General features: G+C 27.7%; 5 protein-coding genes across 7 annotated transcripts; 2 read left to right on the top strand and 3 right to left on the bottom strand.

Moving 5' to 3' along the window:
* Nucleotides 1-196: 196 nt before the first annotated feature.
* LOC100740145 (oligoribonuclease) lies at nt 197-2,042 on the bottom strand. Of its 2 annotated transcripts, XM_003489854.4 has the most exons (6): nt 1,444-1,584; nt 1,298-1,412; nt 996-1,075; nt 763-924; nt 451-674; nt 197-370 (listed from the first exon to the last, which is right to left on the bottom strand). In XM_003489854.4, exons 2-6 carry the CDS (start codon nt 1,374-1,376, stop codon nt 241-243), a joined length of 675 nt encoding a protein of 224 aa, XP_003489902.1. In that variant the 5' UTR covers nt 1,377-1,412; nt 1,444-1,584; the 3' UTR covers nt 197-240. The 2 variants fall into 2 exon arrangements, with proteins under 2 accessions (XP_003489902.1, XP_012241549.1); XM_012386126.3 differs by lacking the exons at nt 1,298-1,412; nt 1,444-1,584 and adding an exon at nt 1,977-2,042.
* On the top strand, nt 1,995-4,052 carry LOC100745660 (phosphorylated adapter RNA export protein). The gene is given in 5 exon segments (XM_012386123.3): nt 1,995-2,134; nt 2,137-2,210; nt 2,471-3,086; nt 3,154-3,429; nt 3,497-4,052. Coding segments are annotated over 5 exon segments (1,269 nt in total). The 5' UTR covers nt 1,995-2,097; the 3' UTR covers nt 3,763-4,052.
* Nucleotides 4,053-5,632: 1,580 nt separating this feature from the next.
* On the bottom strand, nt 5,633-12,585 carry LOC100745538. Its single transcript, XM_012386121.3, has 16 exons — nt 12,348-12,585; nt 12,098-12,268; nt 11,736-12,007; nt 11,477-11,652; nt 11,211-11,410; nt 10,808-11,125; nt 10,550-10,742; nt 10,346-10,471; nt 9,119-9,784; nt 8,892-9,048; nt 8,272-8,827; nt 7,957-8,185; nt 6,996-7,742; nt 6,003-6,110; nt 5,720-5,837; nt 5,633-5,650 (listed from the first exon to the last, which is right to left on the bottom strand). Exons 1-14 carry the CDS (start codon nt 12,425-12,427, stop codon nt 6,060-6,062), a joined length of 3,942 nt encoding a protein of 1,313 aa, XP_012241544.1. The 5' UTR covers nt 12,428-12,585; the 3' UTR covers nt 5,633-5,650; nt 5,720-5,837; nt 6,003-6,059.
* A 2,822-nt stretch (nt 12,586-15,407) lies between these two features.
* Nucleotides 15,408-19,501, top strand: LOC100745378 (ejaculatory bulb-specific protein 3). The gene is made up of 2 exons (XM_003489896.4): nt 15,408-15,927; nt 19,209-19,501. Exons 1-2 carry the CDS (start codon nt 15,744-15,746, stop codon nt 19,400-19,402), a joined length of 378 nt encoding a protein of 125 aa, XP_003489944.1. The 5' UTR covers nt 15,408-15,743; the 3' UTR covers nt 19,403-19,501.
* Nucleotides 19,502-19,537: 36 nt separating this feature from the next.
* On the bottom strand, nt 19,538-22,157 carry LOC100745259 (cyclin-dependent kinase 10). Of its 2 annotated transcripts, none has more exons than XM_012386122.3 (6): nt 21,950-22,157; nt 21,370-21,524; nt 20,674-21,274; nt 20,280-20,576; nt 19,941-20,074; nt 19,538-19,871 (listed from the first exon to the last, which is right to left on the bottom strand). In XM_012386122.3, exons 1-6 carry the CDS (start codon nt 21,957-21,959, stop codon nt 19,836-19,838), a joined length of 1,233 nt encoding a protein of 410 aa, XP_012241545.1. In that variant the 5' UTR covers nt 21,960-22,157; the 3' UTR covers nt 19,538-19,835. The 2 variants fall into 2 exon arrangements, with proteins under 2 accessions (XP_012241545.1, XP_033176837.1); XM_033320946.1 differs by lacking the exon at nt 19,538-19,871 and adding an exon at nt 20,174-20,213 and having other exon boundaries at nt 19,987-20,074.
* Nucleotides 22,158-22,708: the final 551 nt, after the last annotated feature.

The following is a 22,708-nucleotide window of genomic DNA, read 5'->3' as shown; positions in this document are numbered from 1 at the left end:
TTAAGGTTGTGGGCGTCAAATGAATTGTTACAGTTCTGAAAATCACGGCGATTAGGCACTCGCGACACTAGTGACAATGTCCTCAGGTTCGATAACGAATCCGCGGTTAACGGGATGATAGATGAAATATACAGTTTTCTATTATCTTTGACATTTGTTAATTATTATCTAATTGTACTGCTTCTTTATTATTTTGATATTACTGATTGTTACTTTTGTAAAATAAAATTCATGATCATATTAACTTCTAATACATAGATCGAATATATGATCTTTATAATTTTGTAATTCTCTTATAATTTCTTTTACATCAGGCAATGCTCTGTGAACATGATTTTTTTTAAAAGTAGGTACATTTGTATTCCATCTCCTGAAATTAAAATAATTATGTACTATTATTTCATTAGATATATAAAATATAATGTAAAAACAAGTATTCCTAACACTTACTTAATTAATTCTTTAATAGTAGAAGTATCAATAATTCTATAATGTAAATAATTATTAACTAATGGCATATATTTATACAAAAACATGCGATCCATGTAAACTGAACTTCCTGCTAGTGGGCATGTTGCTTCTTCTTCAATATATGTTTTTAAATACTTTAGTACAATTTGTTCAGTATTTTCTACTGTAGTTTTACTTAAACGGGACTCATTGATTAATCCTGTCTAGAAATATAAAATATATACCTATAAAGGTTTGTATATCATTATTGAATCTAGCTACCTCTGTTACAAATTCATTTAGAATGTTTACTTTTTGATGAGTTGCCAGGCACCAGTCATTCATATTGTTTAATATTTCATCTGGCTGATGTATAATAACGTTTAGATCCTTGCTTACAACTTTTAAATCTTTATTAGTGATTAAGCATGCTATTTCCAAGATTTGAGATGTATTTACATCAAGGCCACTCATCTGAAATATGTGTAACATAATATAGAAAAACGTACTCTATAGTGTAAAATTATTTAATGGTATTAACATACTTCCATATCTAACCAAATAATGTAATCATTCGAATTACTTTTTCCCATATTTGTATTCATGAGTAGCACAGGTGATTTAGCTGTTCAAAGAAATTTTTCATTAGTTTTACAATATATGGAAAAAATTATACTTTTTTTGCAATAATAATAGCGAATTTGTTTTTATTTACATTGATTATTACATTATTTATTGTATTATATTTCTGAGGTATTTATCCTAAATTTAATAAATTGTTCATAGTAAAGTTTGTAACAAATAAACTATATTGAGGATGATACAAAGTATACAAAGTTCAAATTACCAGTATGGAAATAACGAGGAACAGTTATTCGAAGACAATTTTTTGACCATTTCAAACAATATGCAAAAATCATCTTCATTTATAATAAATTTTAATCTATTTCAATTTCATATATCGTATCGTGCGTTTTAATAGACGAAATTTATAAAATGTATAAATTCCAAACTACGAGGAAGAGATCACAGAAAGCACACGCAAGTGTATAAAATTCAACTATATAGAGATATTAGTAATGGTAGATATAACAAAATTCACTATCGAAAGATAACTACAAATTAGTATAATAAAGTGAAATTCAGTTCCTATTTTGTTATTAATTGTATATAACAGAGTATTACTTATTATTTGCTTATTACATTTTTCAATTTTTCTATTAGAAATATAAGAAAAAATGTTTATAAATTCATAATATAAAAAGATTTTGATATAAAATATTTGGACGTTTTGTAAAGAAATTATAAAAAATATAATCAAGTTATTAAAAGAACAAGTTCAAATTTACAGTATATGTAATTTCTTAAAATATAGTCTACTAAATAATATATAAAATTTACAGTAAAAAATCCAAACTTTCTCAATTCTATGTTAGTAAAACCAGGATTATTAGGCTGATTTAAATTTATCTTCTTATTAGAAAATCTTATGTTAGTAAGACCTGATAAAATAGAATCAAATTGACCTATAGAAACCACTAAACAGAAAAGCAGAGAATACACAGCAGTGGTGGCGGCAATGACGGAATTGTGAAAAAACTATCTTTAAGATTTCATAAAAAAAAAAGACTCCTTTGGAGTTATTGGATGACCATAATTTTATTCAATAATTATTTGTTAAAGAAATCGTAGTTTTTGAGAAGAATACTATGGAAGCAGAACCTTTAGAACTTGAAGATGGTGAAGTTATAGATGATGAGGTGAAATATTGTAAAAGTTTATATTTGACAGGAGTCTAACCTATTATAACCATAAAGACATTGCGTTCTAATGTTAAAATTCATAGTTGAATTAAAATTATTTCAATTGAAATATATTATTTGAATAATATAAATTTTCTAGACTTTGCAATTGTGATACTATATTTCTTAAAAGCATTTTTTTAAATATTAAATGTAAAATGTTTATTTTTATGACGATGAAGTATATTCGTTAATTTTTATAATATATTTTTATCTAGGCAAGCGATATCGAAACATATAATGTCCTAAAAAGACCTCATGCAGTTCCAAATAAAGAAGAAAATGTAAAAATGGGCTATAGCGACGAGTCTGATGATTCTGCAGATACTGAAAGTGATTCTGATTCAGATTCTGGACATATTAAAAGTAAAAGACCGAAATTAAAACTGAAACGATCTAGAAATATGACAAAAAATTGGTCAGACAAAAATGATAAATATAAAATATGGTGTCCTCAGTTACAAGAAGAATCTTTAACAGAAAATCTAGTATTATGTGGTGTAACTAAAAAACAAAATCAGGATCGTAGTGTTGAGAGTTATAACATTCCACACCATTATTCTTTTAATGGGACTTGGAATATGGAGCACCGCAATAATAATAGCTCAGAAGATGAAAAGGATGGGGAAAAAAGGCTAACAAATAAAAGGACAAATTCTGATAGAACTAATGTTAAATTGAGATTAGGAAAGAAACGTAATTTGATGGACATAGATAATCAGAAAGGAGCTGCCAGAAAAATAGCAGATTTAAGTACAACAGTTGAATCAACTGATTCAGATGTGGCTACTGACATAACATCAAAACTTAGCGAGAAAAAGGATCTTCTTATAAGTAAGAAATTTGTTGTTACCTTAAATTAATGTATGTATATAGTTATTTAAACTTGTACATTTTGTAGGGAGGATTGTAGATATAATTGGTAAAGAAAAAGCCATTGATTTCTTTCAAAAAACTAAAAAGATTGAAGAAGGGGGTGGTATGTTAATAATGAATGGATCTAGAAGAAGAACTGCAGGAGGTGTATATTTGTGGTTAGTAAAAAATGATGAACACATCCCACGAGAAAAAATAAGTGAGATCTTTTATTATGATAAAAAAGAACATGCTGAACAAAGGAAAGCTGATGCCGTTGCAAGAAGACAGAAAGCACAAGAATTAATAAAGTGTTTAGAAAGTAAGTTATTTGTTATATGATAAGAAGAATTCTTTCTTAATAAAACTATTTTTAATGTTTATTATAGATGGTTCAGAAAAAGATCTTCCTGCCTTGCTAACAAAAGCAGAACTTTCCACAAGAGAAATAGCAGAAGAAGCAAGATTAAGACGTGGAGAAGGTATGGATAGAATGCCAGTCGATTCTGATCGGACAATGACTAATCCGCCACCTAGTCCTGTAACAGATGATCCAGATCATTCAGAGCATCCACTTGTACAAAGGCATGTTCAAAGTTATGGAGATGATTTCCTTGATATTGGAATAGACATAGACAGTATGGAAGTACTTTAAAATATTATAATTTCTTTGTAACAAATGTATTGCGCAAATAATTTGTACAAAATTGAGAAAAGTTCTAATCTTTACAAAACATCTATATACATAGATTATGTGAATATAGTTCATGTAATTTGTACGTTTGCCTACAGTATACACAGATAAAATTTGTGGGCATGATCAAATAATCATGATCAGTCCAAATCTATTGCAACGACGTTCCACATTGTGATAAAATAATTTATCAAATGTACATATTATGGTAATATACTTTGTTATTTTCTCAAACTTTGAAAAACAAAAAATATTTGTATACTCTTTTTTTATGTTTCATTTAACACATTTCTATTTATTATTAAGATAGATGTAAAAAAATGTAAGAGACGTAACAAAAATGAAGTTTCATAGAAATTACAGTAACATAATATGTAAATATTTGTGTTACACCATTTTTATGAAATTTTCATCGTTGAAGATTGTTTTTTGTACATAAAAGTCACTATGGAAATAAATATTAGATTATTTGTACTTTGTATAATGTATTGAACAACTTATCTCATGTACAAAATTTTACTTTAAATATTATGTGCATAATAGTTTGTTTCTTTGCTTATCAATGTTCTACAATATATAAATTTGAGAGATTTAATTAAAATACCTTGATATTGGTTAAATTCTTTTCAATGTAGCAACATGATTATATATTTCAAATAAATAGCTATTTAATTATTTTATTATTAAGATAAATTCACTGTTATATTACAAAAATCAAGTAAAATAAGACTGAACTATATAAAAGTTTTATGTAGTTGGATGTTTAAAATTCTAATTTTGTATTAAATGCATTGGTTATATGGTCATATAACTTTAAATGTGTTAACTACTTTTTGCTTTATCAATTTTATAAATCAGTACCATAATTTAATATATTTGTTTCACATATCATTGCTCTAGTTTTTAACCGTTCTATCTCCAGTAGTATCTCCAGTAGAGAACTAAGTCCAAATTTTATAAGGATTAATATTGTGTATCATTAGGACTAAAAGAACTGAATATTTGTTGCCTTCAAAGTAGAATTTTCATAATACTATCGCAAATTCGTATTCTTTATACCAATGACACATATGTGGATTGATTAATTACATTTTTTTTAAAACAGGAGTTAGACGGATTACGTACTCTGACGATATATCTGTTACAAAATGGTACAGCATAGGGGGAACAAAGATTTATACATTTATATAAATAAATGAACTTATTTTTCAAAATTTTATTTTTTGAAGTGAATAAGAAATCGTAAACAATAATTAAATGTAACTACACATACTAAATTAATAATATTATTTGATATATATATTTATTCTTCCATACATATATATTTACATATACAATTAGTGTTATGACACAATACAAAGAAAAAACTTCTTGAATCTATGTAATGAAACTTAATGTAATGAATATTTTTTAAATTTTAGGTTATTGAAATATTTCATATATCAATAAATACGGTTAATACAAAAATTTGTAAGGTATATACTTTTGTAAATAAATTTTGTATATATATGTTGTGTCTATGTGTTGTATACATAAATATAAATATATAATTTATGAAATAGAACTGTTTTATGAACTACACATGTAAAAAAACTTTAATAGTATTTTAAAAACACGATTTTCATAAATTAATTTCATTTATTTCTATATAAGATTTTATAAAATTAAGAGAAGTATAACATAGTTTATATAATTTTATAACTTAGTAGCTTATGAGTACTATTCTTCTTGTAACTATGTTTTAACACTATATTCAAATACAAATATGTGAAGTATGTTTTCTTTGTAATAATAGTATTAGTGTAATACTCCATTGTTGTCTTTTTCCTCCTGCAAAAATTTGAATACACTAAACAGTTTTTGACGAAATTAAAAAATTAAAGCTTTCAATGCTGCAAATAATCTTATAATTTTATACCATGTACTGCTATCCTCAGTTGAATATTTTAATTAATATATTTGGTTTACATTTCGTTGTTATGGCATAGTTTGTTATGCAAAGTGATTTTTGTCACTGATGGGAGCAAGTCTATAATCTACAACAAAAACAAGTTAACTATTTATGTCAAAATATGTAGGTATTCTAATAATCTTGTTGTTATTATATAATAACAATAAAAAATAAAACAATAAAAAGAGATAATATATGTATTTAAGGATATTACATTTTATGAAAATATTTTTTACTAGCATATACTTACCCAGTGAAAGTTTGGAATAAAGAGTAATAACGTTATATCCTTTTTAACTAAAGATAATTACATCATCTTCTTTAACAAAGAGAGCAGGATTTCGCATCTTTCTCTAACCTATAGAATGACATTAGATACATAATATACATATTCAAAATATATAAGCATCAGAATATATAAAAAAATAATATATACTGGTGTGCAAAATTAAAGGATCACAAAATTTTTGGCGAAAAATTGTCGATATTTATATCAATTTTATATTAATTGCTATAACTTCATGGAAGAAAATTGTATAACTTAACTTAACTTAAGATATTTAACTAGCCTTATTTTGAAACTTGAAAATTCCTCATAACCCTGTGTCCATTCTTTTTCAGAGATGTTTTTATATCATATAACGGTTGAAAAAGTGAAGATGCTTCTTTTTCTCGCAAATTTTAGAAATTCAAACAATTGTACAGAATTTACGTTTTAAGATGACTTTGTAAAAGGAAGTCTACTTTTTACAACAATTTATCAAAAGTTGATGTATGATCTTTTGTCACCGTACATTACAGACGTAACACTACGCCATGCAACCTTATCATGATGTACTTTGAGCTATTCCAAATCCAGCGGAATACTTCCTATTTAAAGTGCAATAAGACGGCAACCAAAAATTCGCACATCAACTTTTGTTAGGTTGTTGTAAAGGAGATATTCTTTTACAAGGTCATCTTAAAATAAATCCCGAAAAAAATTTTTCAAACTCCGTACAATCGTTTGAAGTTATAAAATTTTTGAAAAGAAGAAGTATCTTTACTTTCTCACCCATGATATACTTACAAACATCTCTACAAAAAATGAACACATGATTATGAGAGAGGAATCTTCGAGCTTTAAAATGAGCTCACAGTTATACATAACAGTTACAGTATAACAGTATAACAGCTTAAATATTGATAACTTTTCATTGAAAATTTTATGATCTTTTAATTTTGTACACTAGTGTAGACTCACTTGATCAATTGTACGATTTCCTAATGTATTACTGACTAGGATAAGTGAATTCTCAGAATATTCTTTTTTTATAGCTTGTAATAAGATCATATCTTCCTGCCGTGTCCATGACTTTGTATTTACATTGGTACTTAAATCAACAGAATTTTTTATCTCATCAGATAAATCAACCTTGCTTATGCTATCATTTGACGTTCCTATTTTCGCATCCGATGTATTTTTTGCTACTGTTTCTTTAGAATTTTTATAATCAATGAATAAGCATCCTTTTTCACCTAATTTCATATGATCACTAACATTTGAGTCTATGTATTCTACTTTTATTTCTTGCTTGTCAATTTGTTTCTCTTTTTTATTTTTACATTGAGATATGCGTATTTTTTTTGCACTTCTATTTATATGATTTATTTCACTTTTGGGTCTTTTAAAATCTTTTTTCTGATCTGCAGATTTCGACGGCGATTTTATAGCTTTTTTAGACTTTATAATTAATTTTTCTCCTTCTTCGTTTTCTTTGGTAGGTGAATTTTTTGCTATAAAAGATTTCTGATGTTGTTCATCGGTATGAAATTCATTCTTTGAAGACTTTCTTCGTTGTGTAGATGAAATAGATGAAGCAAATTTATCAGTAGCTTTTAAAGATATACGCGCAATATTTTCCAACTTTTCTTCTTCAGCTCCAGGGAAAATAATTTTTGCAGGTCTTAAACCTTCAGATGTTTGAAGGTAAATTTTTCCATTGAGGAACTGTATTTTTTAAATGTAAATCATAAATTTTTGTATTAAAAATATGTTAAACAATTTCAAATAATACATATAAAATATTAACTTTTATTTTAAAGAAGCTATCAACAAGTAGTTAATATGTGTATGTTTATTAGTTGTAATTCATCTTTTCACTTCTATTCTGTATTTGAGACTATTTTAAAAACTATCAAAAAATAAATAAGAAAAAACATACCCTTGTGCCACAAGACACGCAATGTTCAGAAATATTTTTAGAAGTGGATTCTTCATCGTTATGACAACTGCATTTGCAGTTTTCTCCACCATAAGGATCTTCTTGAAATGATAATACAGGCAATTCTATATTTTCATATAATTCAGGTGCATCTTCAGTATAAATTTTACTTTTATCATATGGTCCCACTGGACATGTTAAGTTTTCAAACATATGTGATGCAAACAAACTGTAAGATAATAAATTAAATAAATATAATTAGATACCTATAAATTTTTTCTTATTAATATATATAATAATATTATTATTTGTTACCTTTCTGGAGGTTTAGCAGTGGGTAATATTTGTAAAAATAAATCCATAACTAAAGGATGTCCCTTAAATATGGGACTCATAGTTGCATGAACATGTTCTAATGTTATCTGTGGATCGGATGAAAGCTGTGTAATAGCTTGCATCATTTTTGCTATTCGAGAAGGTTGTTTAGCAAAATATATTTGAGCTACTTTAACAAATTCGCTCATCTTTTGAAGCATTATATATTCCACTGATTTATCCATCATTGCAGCTTGATGTGGCCTCAAAAACAACAAAAAGTCTGTACAAAGCTCAGGATATTCTCGTAATTTTTCACATACATCTCGATATAAAGTAATAGTTATTGCATCTTTATCTATCGCAGATTTTTCCATAATTTGTTCATGGTGCAAAGATCTTGATGGACTCGAGAATGATAATTCGTTCTCCATTTGATTAATGCTATCTAATTTGTCATAATAATCTAAATATAATTTTATCACAGATCGTAATGTTGCTGGATTGTCAGATTCCAATGCCAAGTGCAATTTCTGAAGATATGATGCTGCAAACTCTATATAAAATAACATAAGTAAATTAAAATAACTCAAGTACTTTAAACTTATTAAGACACATACTTGAACCTCTTTCTTCTTCGTTTAATGGATTTTCAGATTCTAAAAGTCTTTTAATGTTTTCTAACTCTCTAGCTTCTTTAGCTTTCTTTCTACTAATAGAATCTTTCTTAATAGTTGTGCTAGCTAACATTAACTCTGCAATTTCATCTTCATTATCCTAAAATAAGATATAAAAATCTTAAAAACGTTAATTTTATTTCACTAAAATTAATAACAATTTTACTCACAAGTTTAGGCGAATCAGATATTTTCTCTATATTTTTATCTATGTCATTCTTTTCTCTGGATTTTAAGGCATTGCAATTAGATGATAAACCTTTTGGTCCTAAAACTTGGGCCATTAATTTCATATTTTGAGCACTTCTTGTTTTTGCTAACCTAGGAGTAGTTTTTCGTAATTGTGGTAATTCTTGTACTATTTCAGAAGACTTTTTAGAAAACTTTGGATGTTTTGATGTAATTGAATTTGTAGGTACATCATTCCGAACTTCTTTTAATTCACTATCATCTGTTTTTTTCTCTTTTTCTTCTTGCATAGTTATAACTTTTAAAGAGCTGTTACGATGCAATGAACAATCTGTATTTAATGCATGTGTATTATGTATTTTAATATTTACTTCATTGTCTGATACATTTTTAGAAATTTCACAATTAATGTTTCCACTTGTGCACAAATTATCTTTCAATGCATTTTTAGTTGTTGTCTTCTGCTTTGTATTTGCAGGTAATATTTTTGGTAATATATTAATAGGTGGGTTTTGTGTACACAAAATGTGAGCTTTGGAAACAGAAACATGGTTTCTATTTCCATTTGTAAGGCAATCTTTCTTCATAATATCGTTATACGAATTAACCATATGTTTTCGCTTCAAGACATTAATTTTCTGCTGTGTCTATAAGAATACATATGATATGATAAATATACAAAAAGGTTTGGGAAAAACTTTAGGGATACGTAGTGTCTTACTGACAAAAACACTTTGTAACTCAGAAACTAGTAGTTTACGAACCCGTGTTTATCGATACTTCTTTATTTATTTTGACAAGTACTTTACACTACCACCTAATGACAAAATCTGCAATCACTTAGTTGCCAACCCAATATATGCTCCTAAAGTCTTTCCCAAATTTTTGTACAGACTATATACACACAAGAGGCATTTGATATTATCTTGATTTACATCGATATTATTATCTGTAGCAAAAAATGTTGTAGATAAGTGTTGAACAATCTTAAAGGCGGCACATTTTTGTGTTAACTTTTTGTTGCTGGAATCATTCACGCTTAATCTGCAGTATTTTTTTCCAAAGATAATAATAGTAAGAGAGATCAAGATAATCAGGTACCTTATTTTGCAGAAAAGATAACTATATTAAATAATAAGAAAATATAATAATGTAGAACATCGACTACGTATATAAACATTTATAAATATTTTGTATGAAATACTTACATTATTACAATAAGTTTGCCAAATTACAGGTAATAGATTTATTGATTGATCTTTGGGTGCTTTGAGATCGCATTCTAATGTTATGTAATGTATTGTTCTAGGAGCACAACCCTTCTCAAAGTAATGCTGTGGAAACATTTTTCTAGTAAAGTTCTGTTATATTAAAAAAATATATTATATTATTTGTAGATATATTATATTTACTTTTATTGGATTTGCATTCTTTGTGTATCGGCGTTTTCCAATGTGATTTAATAATCCTTCAGGTTCCCTGCATGGCACTAAATACTGATTAATTAATTTCACTGCATCTAATAGTTGGAGTTTCTTACTTTTTAATTTCTTTGATTTAGTGGCAACAAAAGGGAGAAACTGCTCCAAACCCAATGCAATTAAACTAGAAGACAGATTTCCATAAAATATATATACTTTTTTGATACTACATACATATTACTTACATACCTCTCTTCAGATTTTAAATATGGAGGGCGTACAAATTTATTTAATTCACTTCTGAATGGTATTTCAGGCAAAAGTTGTGGATACATTAGGGCTTTACTGTCCATAAATAGCTTTTTTAATTCTGGATCAAATTTAGGAATACACTTATACCTATTTTTAAGATATATTTTTTTTATTGCATCCCCATCTGCCATAGCTTTTTTGAAATCTTCAGAAAATTTGTTATCCAAAAATTTATTTTCCCAATCAGATACTAATTTTAAAGCATCTGGTAAATTTGCTACATTGAATGCAGAATTAGGGCCATTACTTAAGTACCTAATAAAAGTAATATAAATTCAATATATACTTAATACACTATATATGTTTAATTTAAAAACTGCTTACTTAGTTGTAAACTTACTTTATACTATTTAGATTTTCTTTGCACGTTTTTGACTGAGAATGCAGATCTGGGTGCATATATGTCATAGCAAAATGTTGTACCATTAATTGTACATGTTGACGAAATTGAACTGCCAATAACTCGCGTTGATTTGGATTCATTAAATTAGGAAGTTCTGGTTCTTTATAAGTAGGTAATAAATCTGTTACAGAACAATTCTAAACCAAAATTAAAATTGCAGTAAAATTATATTCTTAATTAAAATATAGTAATCATGGTCTTACCATAAAATTGTTTTCAACCGAAACATTTTTATTTTCTGGAGACCTTCTTGTTTTTGAAATCTCCTGATCTTCTTTCGGAAATATATCTATAAACTCAAATAATTCTGCAGTCAAATTATTTAATTCCTTGCGCGTAACATTTACAGCTTTATCAGCTCTTAATTCTTCTTTATCCACTGTAAACATATTCAAATTATTTTAATAGCCTGTATAATTTAAGAAATGTATAGTATATAATCATATTTTTTATCATACATACAAAGTTCTGTTTCTTCGTCTTCTAAAATATTATATTCTGGATCTGCTTCCGAATCATCTTCCACCATAGGTTCTTGAGTGAGTGGTTGAGTAAATTCTTTTAAGAAATTATCCCAATCTTCATCCTTTTCACAATCCAAATCATACATATCAATGGTTATATCTGGAGGTATAAATGCTTGTTCAATCTGTTCCAAAGGTGTTTCGCTTAAACAAACTTTGGATCGTGTTCTTTGACCAATACTTTCTTCTTCTGTTGGCACATAAGGAATTCTAAAAATATATAATATTAAAGTAATTAGAATTCTATTAATGTATTATATTAACATATTATTTAAAATTATCTTAAGTACGTTAATTTACCCAGGGATTTTAAAAATTCCTTCAGGATCGTGTGATTCTTGTTCTGGATTGTATTCTTCATCAGAAGAATCTTCTGGTAATTCTTCTTCGATTAATGCTTGTACTTCTGATGAAGTTTTCTTCACTGGAGTAATTGGCCATGGTATATTAACTTGGGCTGCTGCTAGCTCTCTATATTAATTAAGATACAATTGAGACATATTTCCTAATTCTAGTATATAATTATAAAATATATTTTATCAAACTATACTTGGTCTTTGCTCTTGTCAATCTTGGCTCAAAAGCTATATCATCCTCTGTATTATAAAGACGATTTTTAATCATTGCCATTATGTATATTATTAACGTCACGTTTCTGCATGGTGGATCTGGGATAGTTTGGTCTAGTACCGACAGAGGGCTTTAATTCTTATATGTACATAAATGTAATCTAAAATAACTTTAATTTACGTGAACTTATGTTTTTATTGCGCGATCTAAAATCTGAAAGTCGATCGTCTGAAGAAACGTTAGAAGAAAAAAAGATGAATTTTCTTCTTCAATAGTATTTTGTTTTAAAGATTCCTGCACACCGATATATATTCGATATATACCACTATATTTTCGACTTCTTTTTCGACGCGTAGAATCACCCCCTTTCCGCTTGTACCACCAGTTACCAACCACCTTGTATATTCTTTTCATAATGCAAATACAAACCACTATTCCATTAAAAAGTAGACGAAGGCCAATTCACAATAATTATTCCACGATTATTAAAATCATTAAATCACTTAAATCGTCTTTTTAAAATTCGAAAAAATTAACTTCAATTTCGCGATCGGTATGCTCTTTTCGCATGTACAATACATTTACAAATAACTTTTTTATTACGATTGTTATCCTGAAAATAGTGTATGTGTAAACAGAACATACATTATTATATAATAAATACGTATGTTCAAGAAGAAAATGTTGATTCTTTAGTTCATCAGGAAAAAAATATCTATCCTTACGCAACAATTTATCAATAAAAGATAAAATATGAAATAATTTCGTGTTCAAAATATACATGTAGAATCTTGTATTTTAAAAGTATATTAAACAAACGAAGAAACATCATCAAAGTTCACCTTCGATCACTTTGCTTTGTCGTTTCATCAATAAAAGGTATGCATTATTAATAAATAAATTTTATTATGAAATTACGATAATGATATTTGTCAAGCAAGAGATAAATTAAGCGGAATCAACTGTTTTTCCTCTTAGCATGCAAATTTTGAAGGTCGTATTCAGATTTAATAATTCGTTCGTATTACATATAAAATATTGTTACGATTCTTACAGCTTTGTTGCCAGAAGCGTCGAACAATCATTGTGAACGTTGTACACCTCGACAAGCTGCACTTGCACACAAATTGACAATATTTATGCAACAAAATTATCCCAATGAATGGGAATCGATTATACGCCGTTATGAATTGCTCAAGTATTTTATGTAGGATGAAAGGATATCATGGAAAACAATATTTGACGCTGCAACAAATTCTTGAGAGATTCTATAACTTTGAACGTAATTAACTTTATTATTAAAAAGTTTTAATATAACTCATAATATTTCATAATATCAAACATTTGTGTTTGTGAGAATTGTCATATATAAAAAGAAAAGAACAAGGTAAAATGTATTTACCATAAATTTCTATATTATGTACTTACCTACACCCAATGTTAGAAATTTCGTATTTTCGATATCAGTACTTATCGGATCATATACTATATATGATTTCGTACCCTTCCTGATTTGTCTTTAAATTTTCGTACCAACTAGCTACAATCAATCGTAATTTATTAATAAATATACAAAATTTAGAAATATGAGATATTTCGTTGTCGTGGCAGATATATAAGATATATCTCACTGAATGGTGCAAACAGCCATTGTCTCGTCTCTTTCTTAGATTTCTAACGATCTTTTAAAAGTCAATATATCTTTGGAAAAATTTATAAGGAATTATATTATCGTTACAGGTACACGTTCTTACAGAACAATTCAGAGCCGATGATTATCTTGTTATACATATATGCCTATCTTAGATGTATCTAGAGAACAACGGTGGAATAATTGTTCAAAATGAAATTTGATCAAAATGAAATGTGTATTCGCGTCAGACAAAGTCTAAGGGACAAGATAGAAAGTTTATACATATTATAATCGACGTATAGTCGGTTTACGATACAGTCGAATGATAAAGTGGGTTGAAGTTGTGATACGGTGTGCATTTTAATTAATCTGATGATCGTAATGTCGAAATGAATATATGTCTGTACACGATATGAACGGAATATTTTGTAAGTCATGGATCAACAGGTAATAGGAGATTCTACGAATAGGAGAAGTAAACGTCAGGTAACGAATACATAATAACACATGATATATTCATGATATATTCATTTAAAAGAATATATTACTTTTTAAACTTACATAATCGGTGTCTTGAAATAATATTTATTCTCGATCAAAAAGATCTATTTCCCAAAATACGTTGTAACTTTGTAAGAGATAAAATATAAAATTACACCAATTAATTAAATCGAACGATTTTATCACTGCAATAATTAGTATCTATTACTCGATTATGATTATCTAGATATCTATTCAATTATCTAAAGATCCTTTAATCGAGAAAGTTTATTCACTTTTTGATTTGTTTATTTATTGTACATATATCGAGATGGGTAAATTATAAGATTTCCAAACGTAAACCTTGTTATAGCATTAATATCGTATTTTTATTGACAATCGTCCTTGGCAAGGTACGCAACGTAAATACCCGATGGTCATCCTCTAAACACGGCAAAGAATAATCTCTTCATTATTCTTGATAGCACGTTGTTCTCGCTGTGTTAACTATTTCTATCACACTGCTCAACATGTATTCTCAAACGTCAAACATTCCTCACTCCCCGTATACGGAGAGCATTTTATATAATTTTAGACAAAATAATTATTAGAGAATTTTCTTTTAGAAGAAATTGATTGCATATTAATATCAACAAATTTATATAACAGATGGTTTTAACGCGATTAGGTTCAATTATCATGTATATTCACGACATTTCATAGAACAAACGATAGTCCAATAATACGTACTTTAAAAATTTATTTAAATTTGTTTTCGTCCATTTATCTAATTTCTCGGTAGATTTAACACCGATATACGAAATTAATTAGCTAGTTTGAAAACTTTAAACAGGTGAAAAGTATATGACTGATATATATAAATGATAAAATATATTTATTTTATTTATCGGTATTATTTTTTATATCTTGATGCTTGTATTCAATCGCTACTGTACAACGTATGCGTACGTTCCATGGAGTATAAAATACTCAACTAACGCGTTTATCTACTCCCTCCAATGTCCTCTGTCTTCAGCTATATAATTCGACAACTTGCTTCAACTGTTACAAAGAGCGGTTTACTTTCCGCTGTATATGGTAGCTTTCAAATAACATTTGTTTTTAAATTACCATCTATTACTTCGTTAAACGGAACGTAATAATCTGTACATTTTTCTATCTTCATATCGCTTTCGTTGGTATAATCGTCATAGAGTTTTGCATTTTGAAATTGAAGCTGGAAGAACGTGCTTCAATTACAATATGAAGATTTATCTCTTATTATTTGCCTTGGTCGCAGTCGTTTGTGTAACAGCGGAAGATTATACTACAAAATATGACAATGTAGACGTGGACAGGATCCTGCAAAATGGTCGTATCCTCACCAATTACATTAAGTGCATGCTGGACGAAGGACCATGTACCAACGAAGGCAGAGAATTAAAAAGTAAGTACATACATTTGTTACTTCTATCTAGTGATATAGCCCCGTTATAGATCATTCGAGATTATACATTTAATTAATAATTTATTAATTTATTATACATGTAAAATACCTAATTTACAAGTGTAAAAACAGTAGAAAGCTATACTTATGTGTATAATAGTTTATACTAAAGTATGATTTATTTTAATATAAAAGTACTAAAATTAATTACATATTTGTGCTGCTCATATACTTTTCAAATAATATTGTTCATATTTTTATGTAAAGATATTATTTATATTCATATCTATATAAAATTCCACGGAGAAATTATTTCTGTATTAAAATGTCAATGAATTTTAGTTCGGTTTATAACAAATGAATTATTAATACATGGTACTAATTTATGTAGATATTACTGTATAAAAATGTGAGAAACGAAGGAAATGACATTTCATAAATATCCTTTCCTATCCGTTATTAATATTTTTATATTTTAAATGCAATTACGTTAATGATTTTACTTTAATAGCATTAATATCGTAAAACATACGAAACGATAGAAAAACATTCATTTTCTAAAACGTGACTTCGAATATAATATACTTGTAATATACTGTAGGTATATATGTATATCTTTTTTTTTAGTGCTTTATTATTTTCTTTCTTTTTCGAACTTTTGCAATTGATCACTTCTAAAATAAAAAAGAAGATGTACATAGAAAACTACAGAATTTACAAATTTGTAAACAGACATAGATATTTTTATAACTAACGAAGCAGTTTTATTTAACTGCATGACCAAAAGTCACACCGGTTTCTTTCCGAGGTTTCTACGTGCATCTGCTGCAACGATTACGACAGAGTTCAATTCACTCTCCCTCTCTTTATTACATAAGTTGCTTTGAACTTTCTCGTTTTGATTACATCGAACTCTCTTAAGTAACGTCTAAGTTATTATTATACATATGTACAGTATGTTCGGTTTAAATGTATACACGCTATTATGTTTATAATAAAATATAATTGAAAATATTGAAAATGCGAAAAAATATTCTTTAAGAATTATTTGATTTCATCAAGGTAACTTAGTGGAAGGTTTGAATCTTCTTTAGATTGTTATTTACAGAGACATGAATATCAGCAAAGTTTTTTAACATGCATTATATATTTTTATTATTGTCATCTTTTTTATTAAACAATGTTAACGAGTATATTTAAACAATAATTTATCGGATATTTTTGCGAAGACATCGTGCAAACGTTAAATACGATTATTATTTAGTCGTAGAGGAAACGAAAAGAGAAAAATCAAGAGCGAGGGGGAATTAAAAAGCGTTGAAATCTGAGAAAGATTTCAGAATAGGATTGGGAGAAAAATTGTCGTGGAATATTTGAAGGAAAAGAAAATGAAAGAGAGGAAAATGTACCTAAAAAGAAATAGATTGAGACAAACAGAAGAGAATGGAACGATCAAAAGGGGAAAGAAAAGACGTGAGAAGAATGTGAAGAAAAGAGAATACGAAGGTTCAGCAACAAATGCGACATAGCAAATTAGCACAGTTGTATATACATATAAATAATCATAATTAGAATGTTAGGACTAGCAGAGTATCTGAATGAAGAGAGAAGAGACGGAAGTCAACGACTAGTGATAAGGGCGAAAATTTGGTGCGGAAATTTGGAAAAGTGAAATAAATATTGGGAAGAAACGGACGGAATTGCGATTTGTCCGAAGACAAATTCCGGACTTTGAAACAGTTGATGAAGGATTGTAGAGAAACAGACAGAGAGATCAGGATAGAGAAAGCAGTGAGCGAAAAAAGGGATGGGAAAGTAGAGGAATAAGATAGGATTAAGATAGGATTGGATAAGTTGAAGGTAAAGCAAACGAGAAAAGAGATGTAATTATAGCAAACAAAAGAAAAGAAAAGAAATATATATATATATATATATATATATATATATATAAGAAAGCGATAGTATAAAGTATTGTTAGAGAAAGTAATTAGAAATATAGTTAGGTAATAGAAGATGAAAGAGTGAAAATGAGAGACTTGAGCGAATGGGAAGAGTGAAAGGTTAAGATAGAATTGTAAGTCAAGGATTTTGTAAACCAAGCCCATTTTTCAGTCGTGAGACTGAAAATAGAGAATATTGGTATATTAAGTTTAGTTAATATCTCTTATTCGTAACACTTGATTCGTAAGATGAAGAACGATTTCTTTCCAGGCGACATAAATATTTATGTTATTGTACAATTTTTACTAAATTCGTAACAGTATTTCACATAAATTGTACAAGATGCAATTAATTACGCTGTTACCCCGATTACATATGTACGAATAAGAAAAGTCTAATTGTTTTCCATCTTACAGATTACACGTTATGAAAAACAAAATGTTGTCCGAATTTCATATTTAAGTCGAATTTTTCATAATAATATCCGATAAGTTATTATTCAAACATTCTCGTTATACATACACATCATTGAAATCGTTTTGAGATGTGTAATAAAATGGCAATTACAATAATATGTATATGGCTCTAGTCTAAAAACTTTTAATTAATGTTGACATCTCTGAAATAACAATTCAGAAAAAAATTCAGACATTCCATTAAGTTTCCTCCACGAAATCAAACAATTTCGACATGAAATACCTATTTTTTCAATAACTAGAGAAATAATAATACATATACACATAAACTAGATATACTGTATACATATATTGAAATAACTTTTGTTCTAATAAGTCCTCTTTTTTCTTTTTTCTATTACAATCCATTTCCTTTAAGTTGAAATATTATAAATTAAGTTGAAATTATATTGAGTTGAGTATAAAAAAAACAATTTTGAGTATTCCATTAAATTTGTGCTTTTTAGATAATGTTTATATTAAAAATAATATTAAATAGTACTATAGGAAGACAAAAAATTGTTAGAACTTATTTCATATTGTTCTTAAACAAACACAAGAGTAAAAATCCTTATCCTAACTTTTACCTATGTATATACAATTTGACAAAAATCATTATTATTTCTTGCTTGCTCTCTCTCTCTCTCCTTCTAATATGTAAATTTATATATATTATTCAGATTATTATGGTTTATTGTATAAAGGATCAATTTGCACATGAGAAATAATTATAAATAATTATATAATAAAAAGTTTTATACTATTTAATTGTCCTTAAAAAATTATAATATGTATTATTGTATTAAGACTTCATAAAATAATTGTATAGAGTTTTTATAATTGAATTGGAAAAATGTTAAATAATTTACTTGTTTATTGTTTCAGAAATTTTACCCGACGCTTTATCTACAGGTTGTAGTAAATGCAATGAAAAACAGAAACATACAGCGAACAAAGTAGTAAATTATCTGAGAACGAAAAGACCGAAGGATTGGGAACGACTTTCCGCAAAATATGATTCAAGTGGCGAATATAAGAAGCGTTACGAAAATGTATTACAACCTACCAAAAACAGTTGAATTTATATCTATAGATCTAAACAATAAATTTATGAGGAGATTTGTACAATAAAACTATAATAACAAAAGTAATAAAATAGCTTAATGTATACATACATAGATTGTTGATAATAATTTTGTTACTTTATGTTAGTGAGCTATGATGTTTATTAAATACTTTGTCTCACATGCTGAATTCATGTCTGATCGAATATTTTTGTCGTACTATAAATATAATTAAGTATTTAAAGTAAAAAATGTGTGTTCATTTTCTTTTCACGAATACATGTTTTTTTTAAATATTTTTTGAGTATTTATTAATACAGTTTATTTATTTCAAAGTCTATCTGTGAATGAATTCATACATTGAGAATGAAGGATATAAATTGAAATGAAATATTTTTAAATCAATAATGTCGAGATTTGTATCGCATTCAAAAAATAAGTACGTTCTTCATTCAACTCGCCTCTTCTTGACGAGTGAACCAAGCTGAAAAAAATATTAATTTCAGTTTTAAGATGTCTTTTCAAAACATGATGAAACACATAAAGGTCTTACAAGATCTGAAATTGCAGGTAAATTATTTGTTTGATCTGTAACATTCGTCTCTGGTTCTCTAGCCTCTTTTGGTGGAGCAGTTTTTTTCATATTTCTATGTTGTGGAAAAGTGGGCATAAGCTTGGGGTCACATGCTAAAAAAAGATTAAATTAAATGGTAATTAACAATTCTAAAATATTATGATAATTAAGAATTTCTAAGTATTACGATAATAATATACAGGATGGTTCACCAGATATTGCTACTTCGATTTACGTGACTGTTGTTATTCGCTGGAAGAAATGTATAGACAGTAGTTCTGGTAGATCACCCTATACATATCGTTTTCCGTGACTTACGCAAAGGAGCTTCTTTGAAGTAGCTACTTTGTAAACATTCTTCTGCAGTGGCTCTCTTTTTTGGATCATACATGAATAAGAAATTTAATAATCTCAAACCAGCAGCACTTAACCATGGAAACCTTTGTTTCAAATTATTATATGGTTGCTGTTTTAATGTAAAGTTCTGTAGCGCTGGAAGTGTATTAAACTCAGGCCAAATTGCTTCACTTGGTGTGCCTAGCAAGTCAACGATTAATTCTAATTGTGCAATTTCTGATCGTCCAGGCAATAAAGGCCGATGCCCCAGTAGTTCCCCTAATAAAAGCATGTATACGCATAAGCGAAATTTAAATTATTATATTAAATCTTTAATGTTATACATAAATTAGAAAAAAATATGAAAATACTATACCTAAAATACAACCTGCAGCCCACATATCGACAGAAGTTGTTTGAGTTTTAGCTTGTAATAACAATTCTGGTGCTCTATACCATAATGTTACTACCCTAGGGGTCATTGGCTTTAAAGGTAAACCAAACCACCTAGCTAATCCAAAATCAGCAATTTTTACACATCCTTTGTCTGTCATAAGGAGATTTGAAACTTTCAAATCTCTATGTACAATAAAATTATGATGTAGATAACGCAAACCCTTTAATACTTGTAAAACAATACATTTGACTTGACTTTCTGAAAATGGAGCTTGCATATTGTCCAATAGACTTGCTAAGTCTTGTTCGCAATATTCCATAGCAAGAAATATGCTTTCTAAACTTCTCCCTACTACCACTTCTCTTAAATGTACAATATTTTCATGACGACAGGATAAAAGAACAGATATTTCTCTTAAACCACTGACTGGAAGGCCATCTTTTTCATGTTCCATTCGTACCTTTTTCAAGGCTACAACTTTATCGTTTTTTGTATCCCTTGCTCTATAAACAATTCCATAGGTGCCCTCACCTATACGATTTAATTTTTCAAATTCGGACACAAATCTGCATTTACCTAACTATAAAAAAAGCGATAGAACATCATTTATTACATTGTAATGAATATAACTAAGCTATATAAGCTATAACAAAGATGGATAAACTAAGTAGTTACAATATCTTGTTCTGGTATCTCCATTGGCTTGCCAGTTAAGAATGATGTTAATACTCCTCTTCTAGTTATTGGTGCTGATGGATCAGGACCAGATTCAGATGCAGTCTTTTTATCAGTATCATTATTTTCAACTGATTTTTTCTCCAATGTTTCGTCTAAAAAATTATTAAAATTTCACATCTAATATTTATTTTCTAGTATCTATTAGTATTTCATGCCTATTAATATCATTTAAGGAACAGCTTAAGACATTGGAATACTTTGTACACTGTACTTTATAATATAGTAATAACAATTATATAGGAAACACTTTTTAGAGTTGATAATTTCATTAATAAATTATACTTGAACTGGATCAAATTTAAGTTCCATTATTTGTTTATTTTTGCCAATTTTTTATCTGAATTTAAAATTTAAGCAACATTATACCAACCTCAACGACAAAAATCATTAAAAAATACAATTAGTTTAATGTACAAATATCATATAATTTTAAATAATATGTAATAACAAAAAGATCGAATTACTTAACCTAACATAATAATGTTTATATGTTGATTGCAATCAAATAAAATTGTACCTTTTGTCATTATGCAATATTCTCAAGAAGATATTTTCTCAACTATATTTGTTTTCCTCTTTAACATTCGTGTTTCAAAAAGCGTAGATGTAAAAACTCTCAAATACTAACAATTAATTGACCGGGTAATTCATTTGCACCATTGGAAATATAAAAGATAGATTCGACAGTCCACAGATATTAGGACATTAAAGAACGAACTATCATTATACGCTACCTTGCGTTACATCTTACAAAACAGGATACCTTAAAAGTTAATGTTTATATTATTAGAAGTATGTAAATAGAAATAAAGATAATTAGATATATATATAATTATTCCATTAAAATGTTTATAATAATATTGAATTTTTGATTATCTTATGATAAATTTGCAGATTTTGTAATCCTTTTGAAAGAATATTGCGCTTTAATAATTAAAAAAGTCATAAATATTGTTAGTACGTTTTCTCTTTTATAACTTGGATTCTATGCACTTTATCCTTGCACATGATACCGTATCGAGTGTGACTGCAAAATATTTCCATTATCAACAATCCGAGAATGGAATGAAACCACCAGGAAAATTCTTGATTGATAAAGCGGAACCTAATCTAGTATTGGATCACAGAGAGAAATTTTTCAAACTTAAGAAGAAAAGCTTGAGCAAAGAGCTTAACAAAAGATGTTTCAACTTACTAATTTTTCGTATCATGAATAATTACAGTCCCGAACAAATTATCTTCTAATAAAAGTAATCTTTACAATTCAAGTAATTGC

Source organism: Bombus impatiens, unplaced genomic scaffold (genome assembly GCF_000188095.3).
Source record: "Bombus impatiens unplaced genomic scaffold, BIMP_2.2 scf_0377, whole genome shotgun sequence".
In the NCBI taxonomy this organism is placed as follows: domain Eukaryota; kingdom Metazoa; phylum Arthropoda; class Insecta; order Hymenoptera; family Apidae; genus Bombus; species Bombus impatiens.
The sequence above is the reverse complement of the archived record's forward strand: the minus strand, read 5'-3'. Positions and strand labels throughout refer to the sequence as shown.